Source organism: Euprymna scolopes, chromosome 31 (assembly GCF_053919585.1).
Source record: "Euprymna scolopes isolate OS-2025 chromosome 31, ASM5391958v1, whole genome shotgun sequence".
NCBI classification, from domain to species: domain Eukaryota; kingdom Metazoa; phylum Mollusca; class Cephalopoda; order Sepiida; family Sepiolidae; genus Euprymna; species Euprymna scolopes.
In genome coordinates, this window is record NC_136512.1 from 89832398 (window position 1) to 89844797 (window position 12400).

At 30.5% G+C, this 12400-nt stretch overlaps 1 protein-coding gene across 7 annotated transcripts in view; it reads left to right on the forward strand.

The window, feature by feature from the left end:
* Positions 1-12400, forward strand: part of LOC145255854 (UDP-N-acetylglucosamine--peptide N-acetylglucosaminyltransferase 110 kDa subunit-like) — a 93206-nt gene that overhangs the window by 59469 nt on the left and 21337 nt on the right. For all 7 annotated transcript variants that reach the window (XM_080114620.1, XM_080114616.1, XM_080114618.1 and 4 more), the window contains exon 5: positions 7773-7889. In XM_080114620.1, the coding sequence (XP_079970746.1) occupies positions 7773-7889 (117 nt within the window). The remainder of the gene's footprint in view (positions 1-7772; positions 7890-12400) is intronic.

Below are 12400 nucleotides of genomic sequence, written 5' to 3' on the forward strand. Positions count from 1 at the left end.
TGGTTAGTGTTGTGCTATTCTGTGTTAGATTGTGGAGACTAAAACTACTTAAGATAAATATTTTGCAACTTCTTTTGTGGGCGATCTTTTTCTTTTTTTCAAATTGTGAATTCTGACTGTAGCAATACCATCCTGGCTCCATTGTGCAGTATATAAATCATGACAAAGGATTGTTTAACTGTCTCTGAGAGATGGTTAGTGAATATTTCAATTTGATGATCATGTTTTCTTTCAAACCACACATGCTAATTCCATTTATTGAATGAATAATGCTTCCAGTTACGAATGGTGTTTATTAAAAATTTATTTCATGTTTCACTTAAATGTAGTGATTAGGAGTAGGTGCATATCTTTTAGCAGCAAGCTTGTAGGTCAACATTTTAATTTTTTTATGGATGGGAGGAATAGAATTTAAAATATCAATACCGGATACAAATATATAAGTTTAACTGTATAAAAATTCAATCCACTTCTTGCTAGGAGGATCAGTCTGAACATTAACATAATTGTGTCCTCACTTTGCTCTGGTTCCTATGCATTTCCAAGCTTGCATAGGTTTTGCTCTTCCTCATATTGTAGCACGACAGGAAGGTGACCTTGGTGAAAGGCCATTCTGCCTCTCATTCTTGCTAAATGAACTTTATGCATAATAATCAGTTCTAGTCTTTTTAAAGTAAGAAATGGGGGGGGGGATTAAGGATTTAAATACAATCCTTTCACAACTGTTAAAAATATTTTTAAAAAAGATGCAATAATTCTGATTTTTAATTGACTTAATGTCATTTTTAGAAGGATGATGTAGTTTACTTGAATGTGTAGAATCATTTATTTAAAGGCTGTGCCAATGCAATTTGATAGAAAATTATCATTAGATGTGAAACGGATCAAGTAATGAAGAATTTAATAATTTTCAATTAAGTATTTACCAACATAAACTCTCAAGATGATATGGATAGTTTTGTATTAAGTTTTTGTAATAATTTTAAACATTATACTAGTGTTCTCCGTTCTTAGTTTATTGATTACTTTCTACTAGGAAACCACAACAAAAACTATTAAATACAAATAATACTCTATGCAAACTGCAAATAATTTTACTTGTTTAATCTAGCAAGGGATAATTGAAAAACTATTTTAATGATTGTTATATTGTGCATAAACAATACAAATAAATTCACAAAAATTAAAATGAAAATCTAAAACTGATAATATTGTCATTTATAATTGAATGAGGAAATTTGAAGACTTCAATTTGGAAATATGCACCAAGATAGTGTTATGTTTATGCAGTAAAATCCCCCCTGCCAAAATGTATGTAAATTGCAAAAAAAAACAAAACTTTTTCTTGCAATTTCCTTCAGATTCTTAAAACAACTTATTTGAATCTAATGTATCTGTACTTGTATGTTTGCACTTCTGATGTGCATCACATGTACTTAAATTAGATATGGACCATGATGCAACTGATGAAGCTAACAAATTAACTTTTATATGAGACTTCCATTTTTTTGGTAATGGCTGTCACCCTGGTAAGACTGAGCCAACTTTCTCCTGAACAAGTACGTCTGACCATCAGAGCCCGTTTAATCACAAACCCCATACTTGTTAATCCGTTTTACCTGGAAAATCATGTCTACGCTTGAATATTGCACTCTAGAAGAATACACTAAAAACGATTTTGCTAAATTCATATTCTATAATTTCTAAACTCTGTTATATGAAAAGCTTTTTATGAAATGTAGAATAGAAACTAAATTTTGTCTTTAAAGACGTGCAGAGGAAATTGGTGAAACTTGTAAGCATTTCTAAATGTGTAAAAAAAATTGAATTTTTAAAATTCCTCATTTTCAACTGGAAGTAGGAGTTATTCAATAAAATGTGGTTTTGTTTTTTTTGTGTGTTCATCTTGCGTTCTAATTGTTCACTGTTGTCAACCTATTCTATCCAACTGAACACTAATAATGGTCTTTTTCGATTTCTACACAAGCAATGCAGGTGTGCTCACTGCTATCAAATAGTGTGCCCGCCTGGTCAGTCAGTCACTCGTGTCTCCTGGGTCAGTCACTAGCTGTGGGTCGGTCACACACCTTCTACCTACGTCCGGCCGAGCCTGGCCCATGCCAGGGGCAGGCTGCATGCAGCAGCAGCACCAGGACCAAAGGACAGACTCCTCCTAGTTGACTACTACAGCTGGTATGAATACATTGGTATTAGTAGACATCTCTGAGGTGTGAGCTGTGAAGGTATTGTATACTTAAATGTGAGTCAATTTCAGTTGTAGTTCCACGGCTGTTTCTCTCCTCTTCCTGCAGTCTAATGACATCAGCCTCCATTTCAGTTGGCAGAATGCACATTTGGGGCAAGCTTTTCGTCTTCACTCCTTCTTTTGCATCTGATTTTTTAAAAATTTTCCAAAAAGGAAAGCGCACCTAATTGTTCAATATACGCAATGGAATATATATATATTTTTTTTTTTCCCAAACTCAATATTTAGTTTCCTTTACTACCATCATTAAAAATGATGAGGATAAAGTTTCTTTTTGTCACGTTTTCGATCTTAATCACTTATTTTTTAATATTTTCATCAGTTCGAAATTGAAATAGATTAAAACTGTTTCATGATCTAAAAAAAAATACTGCTTCGTTTTTTTTTTTATTTTTTTTTTTTATGTATCTCTTGGTTTGGTTCGAGGTGATGTTTTGCATATTTGCTGTTCTTCATGTGAATGTTGATGTCTTGCTTCATAAAATCATAACTTATTTAAGCAATCAATTTACAGCATTTTATGAATATCTTTGAAAAATATTTAATGCCAGTAAATGTGTAAACGGATGCAAGTAACTTGCTGACTTTTGTTGTTTATTTAATTGCATTTATTGAAGAAATGCTTTAAACTAGTTCAGTTACCAAACAATCCTAGTTTTTTGGTAGGAGCTAATACCACATCTCACCATATATTAGCAGGAAGGAGTAACCTTCATTGGTACATTGATTTATTGCTTTTGAGGAAGGAGTTAAACTAGCCAGGTACTTTTGTTCTCATTCAGTGTGCCCCTTTTTTGGGAGCTGGATTTTCTCTATTTTTAAAGTATGGAAGAATTTCATCTGCTCATTCTTGTGGTTCATATTGTAGAAAAATTAAAATACTATTTTAAAAGAATTCTATTAAAAAGTGTTGTGATTATGTTTTGTTGTGATTTCATGCAAATCAAAAGTAATTGGATTTTTAGAAGGAATTATGTTAAAAATTTGGGTTTTATGCTCGCACTCTCTTGTAGGGTTTAGATTTTGCAAAAAAACAAAAAAAACCTTGGTTACTTTGTAGGATAACAATTTAATTTTCAAAGTTGGTATACCATTTGTGCACTCTTAAATACTTAAAATATTTGCATGGTTTTGAAATTTTGGTTCTTTTATGCCTATCGTTTGAATTGGAAATAATTGAACTCTAAATATGAAAGCTCTAAAACGTTAGTTTTGTTAGATCAGCTGTTAGGAACTGATATGAATGCATGTTCAACTCTATCTATCTATATATATATATATATATATATATATATATATATATATATATATATATATATATATATATGGCGATTAAGCTACACTGAATATTCCGCGTTTCATCCACTCTAGGACTCTTCAGTCTTATGCGCGAATTCTGTGGTTGTTTATCGTTTTTATATGCGCATCTTCTATTGAGATTTTAGTTAGCCAATCAGCTTCAAGAGGAGCATATAAAAACGACAAACAACCACAGAATTCGCGCAGAAGACTGAAGAATCCTAGAGTGGATGAAACGCGGAATATTCAGTGTAGCTTAATCGCCATATATATTTTATAAATTACTAACTAGCTCTACCTACATATTGAGCACTTTTGAAGTAAATACTTAAAGTTTACGCATAAATCTATACTTTCGTATATTAATTTTAGGTGAGTAAATTAAGTAGTTATATATAAATAAATAAATATTGAAACCTGAAATTGACTATATTTTTTTCTATCTCAAATGCTAAGCCTTTATCCAGTCTAAGTATGTCTGTAAATAGAACAGTGTTCTTGTAGTAAAATAAAAATAATGAACTAATATTGAATTAATGAAAAATCTTCTTTTGCAAATTAGTTTGCCTTTGTCAATTGCATAAACACATGATCAGTATTGTTAGAAAGCTACTTTTTGATTTTGATATTTTAATTTCTGTAGTGCACTAAATATCAGTTCAACTTAGTTTTATAAAGTTGCTTTTTCTTTGAAACGATTTTACGACTGATTATTGATACGTTTTCATATCAAAAGTAAAGTTAATCTTTTTTACTCTATTTTTTACGTTTGCAAGACTTTAACTCTTGTACCCAGGTGACAAATTTGCCACGTTATTAAACTGCAGTGGAAAGGAAATTGATATGCCTTAAAATACAAGAAAGAGAAAAAAAAAGACAAACAAAACATACAAAACAAACAAACCAGCCTCAATTAATTTTATCATTAAAGAAAAAAATAAGTCAAAAAATTAATGGTGATCGTAAACGTTTTTCTTCATACATGTTTTTTTTTTTTTTTTTTTTTTTTTAAATTTTTTTTCCAATAAATTCCTATTTCTTCATAACAATCACTAATTGCTCTAAAATGAATGCTAATTTTTCAGAATAATTGTTTTTTTTTTCTTCAGTCGTGATTTTTTTCCCCCTAATTTTGTAAGAACTTTTATTTTCATTGATTCGTCATATTTCCATCATTTTTGTATGTTTTTACGATTGTCATTTCTTTTTTTTTTTTTTTTTTTAATTACCCCCAGCGCGCAGTGCAAGGCGCGGACGCTAGCGGTCGCAGGCGACTTTTTTTTATATAAATGCCATCTTTGTTCACCTTTTTTCCTGTTAATCAAAAGTTGTCTTATTTTTGCATGGGGAACATAAATTGTTTCTTTGTTTTTTCGAAGACCGCCCCCACAATGTTTTTAAGCATTTAGATTTGAATTGATTGAAAAAAAAAAGAAGAAAAAAAAGACACATTCTAAAAAAGAAATGTAAATTTTTGATTGTCAGAATCTTTGGTTTTGTATTTACAATTTTTAAGCTTACATAAAGAAAATGATTTGATCATAAAAAAACAGAAGTATACTTGTCCTAGGATGAGTATAAGCAATATGTACAGAATTTTATTGGGGGTGGGTGGGAGCTAAATGACAAAGTTTATGAAAGAAAAACAAAGTAATGATGTGCCCACATTACATATAACGTTGCCTAGAATATATGTTCCATGATGTATGATAATCAGTTTTAGTATAATAATGAATCCTGTATCTAGATGTCTATATATTTCTAACGATTGTCTGCTGTAGTTTAGGATTCACTGCAGTGCACTGGGAGGAAGCTTTCTGTTCCTCCTCACAGTGATTTTGTCCAAAATACATTGCAGTCTACTTGGCATGTTGATAAAATTACTTTTCTATAATAGCTTGAATTTAAGCTTAAAATGCAGAAATCAAGTATCATGGTTCAGTTGTGCTTTAAACAAACTTCTCAAAGAATATGCTGCTGATTTTAAACACAAGGTCTTTATGCGGTGATAAAACGTCTCAAATGCACTTGTAATGTTAGGCTGTATAAGAGTGTTAACTTTGGTCAGAATCAAACTGTTCTTTCCTTAATTTGATTTTTTTTTTTTTTAAATCAATACTTATTGGAGGCACTCCGATACAAAACCTAAGAACACTCCCAGACACATAAAGTATATTTTCCTGAAAAAAAAAAAAAAATAGTCCTGCTGTTAAAGATTCCATAGGGAATGAACTTGCATGCACACTCACAACATACCTTTTACATATGTGTGTTTATATATATATATATATATATATATATATATATATATATATATATATATATAATATTTAAACAGTTGCATTTTGTATTCAACTATCTACAATATTTTATAGAATGAAGTTGAATCGTTCTGTTGATCCACATGTACTTTTTGCATTTTGTCTTGAAATGTTTTAAAATGTAAAGCATAAAAAACTAATTATCTACAACCATTTATTTTACACTTAATGTAATGACTGTCCACCTCCTTCTGTCCGAATTGTATCACTTTGGTAGGGCCAACTAATCTAAAACTCTTGAAATAACAGCTGTTGCAGGAATAATAATCTTTGAAAAGCCCCCCACACACACCAACTCGTTGTAGAGCTATGGACAACCATTTTTTACTGACAAAGATTATCAGTTGGATTTCAATGTGATAGTTTTGATAATTCTCCTGGCAGCGATAATGTCAATAAAAAAAAAGAAATGTCTACATTTCAAACTTTTCCAACACAGCAATATAGAAAAGAAACTTGGAACTTAAAATCAAATAATTTTCTTTACTGAAAGTAAAATAGTTTTTATTGTTCAATATTCTTCATTATGAAATCATTGGCTTAAGTGTAGCAATGTCAAAAAGAGAAATGGCACACTTTAGAATTAATGCCCGAATACTTAAGACTATGACGAACATTTTATATGCTTGTTTGATCCTTGAAGTTATTCTCTTAAGTTTAAAGAAGTTTAGAAAATATGCTGCGTTGTTATGAGAACATTCTGTATTTCACTCTGCAAACATTTTTCACAAATGGTAGAATTCTTCAGCTTCACATTCTCTAATACAATGTGTTTGTCCACACGAGTTTGTCATGTTCCAATTGAAAATCATATTTTCACTGCTAAAAACGTAAATAGATACTTTTTATTTTAGGTGTCCACAAGCATTGTTAAAAGTGGCTGTCAATATTTTTAACGCTAAATATGTGCACTGATCAAGTTAACAATATTTTTTTTTCTTTTACATGAAAGTAAAATCCAGTTCTATAATTATGCATTATTTCTATATTTCAAGAATCAAATAATCTGTCCATTTTATTCAAATTCATCAATCAATAAACCCTTTTTTAATTCCTTTTGCCCACTTCTCTCTATTCTGACATTTTTCTATGAATCTGATTATTTCAAAATCTGTAAAGAAACAAAAAGTCCCAATTCCAAAATTTTGTAACGTTTTCATCTGAGGGTCCACATGAGATAATACAACTTACAACAAAAAAACCGTGAAAGCTAATTTTTTTAAAGCTTTGCTCCACCCCTTTTACCAAGAAGAAAAATGGCATTTAATTTTTTTTTTTTGTTTTTTTTGTTTTTTGTTTCTTCACTTTATCTGTACAGGTCAGCTTTGATTTGTCTGGTTTGTAGAACCACAGTTTATTTTGCAGCCTTTTTATATCACAGCTAAACAAACTTTTCGATCTTTTACTGTTAATTTCACCTCGTATTTGAAATTAACTCCCTCTTAATATGCACATTATATTTCAATAATCTCTCTTCAAAATTTCCAAATATAAAACTCCTGATTTTCTGTCCGTCTGAAGCATTTTAAAAATTTTCTTTTACAATGATTTTTATTTATTTATTTTTTTTTTTTATTTATTTTTTTTTTCTTCTACAAAATCTGGGTTTGCAAAGAAAGCCTGATTCTAAAAGCCGACATGCATGATTTGTGCAGAACAAGTGAACTTTGCGCGCGTTTTAGTAAATATGCGCGTGCTCTCCACATAAGACGCGGGCGTTATTGCGCTTGACTTTTTTGTCTTTTCTGTTTTTCTTTTTCTTATTTTTAATATACATTGTTTTTTTTTTTTGTTCTTTTTTTTTTTTTTTTTTGCTACGATTTCTATTCTACTGATTACTCAAAACGGTTTTAGCAAAATGTTAACATTTCCATTGCTACATTTAGGCATGCTATCTGAAAGCTATTGAGACGCAGCCCAATTTTGCAGTGGCCTGGAGTAATCTGGGTTGTGTTTTCAATGCACAAGGTGAAATTTGGTTAGCAATTCATCATTTTGACAAGGTTAGTACAACATTAGGTTTTTTTTTTTTTTTTTTTTTTTTTCTCTCCATGTAAAAAAAAAAAAAAAATCCTTGTTCAAAGGATTAAAATGTTAAATTCTATTTGAAATAATTCTGAATCTTTTGCTGTTTTTTGACATTTTTGGTCAGTGATTTTAATCTTCCTTTTCAAAGGCAGAAAAAATTTATTTCATATGGATAAAGATAGATCACACTCCATGTTGTTTTTTTTTTTTCCCTAATTTCTAGAATCTGTGTGTAATTGGTCCTAACCCCATAGACTAGAGTTGCTTATGCAGAATTCTAATTAATTTATACTGTTTGGGGAAAGGTATGAACCCTTGCATTCATGGGTGTAAAATACAACTTGTGTTCAACAAATCGTCTACAGTTGTCAACTTGTGTTTCAACTTTTGATAATCTAACAAGGGTTGATCTACTGTAAAAGTGACAAATTAGAATGACAACTTGACATTTGCGTTATAAGAAATCAGTTATATTAGTAATTGCATATTTATATTAAGTAAATTTTTAAAACGATTGAAAAAAAATGTCATTTTGGTGCTGATATTTTTATTATGCAAAGATTAAACAGATTATTGCTAGTTTTTTCTTTTTGATTCATTTCAAAAGGAATATGTGTAAAATAAGCTTTGATGATTTCAAACTTTGTAACATGCAATAAATGAAGCTTCTCATCAATGTTTCACTTTGTAATTCGCATTTCGCCTCTTTACATATCAACCTGTGCTGCAAGATATATATTGTGGGGGTGGATGTAAAGAAACACCCAATTTTGTTTTCTCAATTTATCGTTTCAAGTCCTTTCTTGGCTTTTCTATGTTGTCTAATAATTCAAATGTTACGTTTTTTGATTTTGCTTCATCCCAATTTGAGCTTGTGAATATATGCTAGTGTAAATAGTCCTATGCAACTTACAGTCACACCAAATTTTTAGCCTGCCCTCGTGTTCACTTCACCATTGCCCTCCCCCCCCATTTGCGATTTGTCTTGTATCAGCCGATGACAGACCTGCGTTAATGTGAGCAATGTGAATTTTATGATGAATAATAGCCAATGCTGATTACAATGTATATGAGAATCTGTTAGACAATACAAAACCTCTTTTTGATGGTTTAAATGAAAAGTTTGTTTCCTTTTCATTATAAATGAGGTTCTTATTAAAGAGATCACATCCTGCAACTTGATGGAAAAAGTTTTTATTTTTTGTCCCATCTTCCTCTTATTCAGTCATTCTCACTAGGTTGATCTCTTGCTGAAGGGAGATCATGACTTTAACGCTATGAAAGATAAAGACTTTTGCACATTTTCTCATTTTGCTGATAGTTGAAATGTGAAGATTGTGATATTGTTGTGCATAGCTCGCCTTCTTCTTCTCTATGATGTACAAATTCTTATGTGAAGGCTGTTGATTCATTACTATGTCAATGATGGCTATTAACTTGTGCAAATGTTTTATTTCTCAACTGTTGACAGCTGATTCAATATCGATACAATGTACATCGCTAGCAAGTTGCAGTTTTGTATATAAGAGAACTGGTATTTTTTATAGTTTATCATCGAATTATAAATTAGTATTCATTAGGATAGAGTTAATGTACTCATGAAAAGTGAACTCTACCTCGTTTCTGTACTTAATTTATTCATCCAACAAGAATTTTATTTTTTGATGTCATTTGAATGATATTAATTTGTCACAGCTGTTTCACCTTTAATGATCGGCACTTATTTAGTTAATTTCATATTTTTCTCTATGAAAATGTGTTGAAGTTGCCAACAAACCATAAAACCAGACTTTTCCCTTTCAGTGGTGATTCCTCTTGTTCAAGCTATTAATGAAAATCACCCTCTTTTCATCACATCAAAACGTTTCCCACCATACAACCTGATGGCAATTGTATCCCCACTCAGTATCAGTGGTTTCTATCAAGACTTGCCAATTCTCAAAACGTTTCACATGAATAATTTATCTTTTGTGAAAATCACAAATATTTTTATTCTCTTGCCTATTTTCTTTATTTTTTATTATGCCTCCCCCACCTCTCTCTATCTATTCAAAATACAAACAACAAAGAAAGACTTATTGCTGCCAAATTTGCACCAAATAGTTTCAGTGTCGCACATTAAAAAAATGTCATTAACTAATATTTAAAATTCCATTAATCGATGAGTTTGAGTAAAGAATGTCAAACTGGCAAATGTAGGAATGCCTCACCTGTGTAAAATCATTTGTTAATTGAAACATTTTTTTTTTTTCTAGTAAAATCTTTAGAATATTGATGTTGAAAAACTTTATTTTTTCCATTAAAAAAAAATTCATTTATACATAAACTTGAAATGAACAAAATTATTTGGCTCCTAAAGAAACTAGTTGCGAGAGGGGTGGGGTTAAAAACTAGTTGCGTAATTAGAAGACACAATTTTAACGGTTGTCTTTGGTATTTAACCTTAAAATGTATATGGAAAAATCTTTGAAGTGCCAATGCATTTATCACTCCATAATAATAAGACTCTGAAAGATGAGCCAGTTTTCAGATGATTTAAAGCCATCTAATCTATTTTTCCTTCTCCAGCTAGAGTTAAATAATACTCTTTCTCTTTCTTTGTCAATATACAAAGAGATGGGTATAAAGTGTGGGTTAGGCAAAGCGATTACCTTTCTCGGAGAAGAGTGACAAAAAGCAGTGATAGCATATAAAATAAGAAAGGATCGAAGTTAAACGTACATTGAGAGATTGAGTCGCGTAGTTAATCGCAAATTACAGATAATTGCAACAATGAGAATGTTTTTTTTTTTTTTTTTTTTTCTTTCCAAACATAACTCAATCCACCGAACTAAGGACTATTTTAATATGCATAGTGGAAACAAACATTGATTAACTTTGTTTTAGTATAACATATATATTTCTTTCTTGCTATTCATGCACATACACAGCATGTGTCTGGTCGCTTGATAAACCTTATTGGTAAGCTGTAATGCAATTTTCATTACGACATATTTGAATAATCAGTGACTAAACTGATTATACTATCGGGCTTGACTGTAAGAAAACCCTTAACTTAAAGGGGGGGGGGCAGACGAACCAAATTGTAGGGTTGACAAACGGGTTATAACATACAGTATTAATGCACCATGAGAGCGCGTCCTTCAATTAGCAATACACCTTCAAAAATTAAAATGGTTTAAAGAAAAAAATCTTTTAAATTTTGAAAATCTGATTAAAATTAAGGAAGTTATGACTATTTTTAAGCCTCACACATTTTAATATTTTTCCCTTTTTAAGACCATATGCGTTTTGTCACATTTTTTACACTACTTTTTCAGTAAAAATGTTATATCTTTGTTAAAACACAAGATTAAGCATGGACATTTGACATAAATGTATTTTTTGCAAGGAATCAGATTATGCCACTAAAAATCTCCAGAAATGAATGGTTTCCAAATAATCTGCAATAAATGCACATAAATATGCTGCAATTCCTTAAAAATGCCATGTATTCATTAAAAGAAAAGAAGTTCGAGAACTCAACGTTGAATTGTAATGCATTTTATGTACAAAAAAACTGAAATTGAAATCTAGGACTATTTACAAATGAATATATTGAAATATTTCTTTGGGTATTGTTGTAAATTAAAACCGTCTGTAATCTCCTCCTGCTCCCCATCTGACCACCTCTCCAAAATGTGTTATTCTACTTTTTTTAGGCAATTACGTCGGAACACTCTGAAAAACTTTAATGAAAGAGAACAAAAATTATTTTAGAATTTAATGTAAAATGATTCCCCATTTGGAGCCATTCTAGCATTTTAGGTCAGTTTTTTTTCTTTTTTTTATATAAACGATTGTGGTTTTAAGTGGGTCTCTGTGCAATTATGGGAGGATGGGGAGGACTTTAGGTTAATGATACGGCCAAGAGAAATTATGTGTGACATCCTGAAAACTTGACAGAAACAAAACAAAAACAATTTTAGAATTTAATGTGAACCAAGCCATCATTTCGAGACCATTCTAGCATTTTAGGGCAGTTGACCAATTTATTTTTTATAAGAGATAAATCATGTACATTTTTCTTTAAGGAAGGATCTGTGTTTTTTTTTTTTTTTTTCTTTTTTTTAATAGACTCTTATCTGTAGCTTACAGAAGAATTTTGTTTGGAGAGCTTGCTAGCATTATTGTTAGAGCTAAAGGAAGCTTTTTAGGAAAAAGCTTGCCACTTGTATCTAGGATTAGAGGTAGACCCAAGGAAGTTTATTTATTTATTTATTTTTTTTTTTTAGAGGGCAGTTGACACCCATATTCATGTTTAGTGGTTCATAATTATGTTTTTTTTTTTTTTTAAAATGTTATGGCTTAGATTTTGAACATAAAATTACTTTTAAATATGCAAACTTGCATAAATGAGGGTGTGAAACTTTACATTTATTAAGATAAACAGGCAAAAATAAATTTTATTTAAAACCAGTGATGTCACTCTTTAGTGAGGAAAATT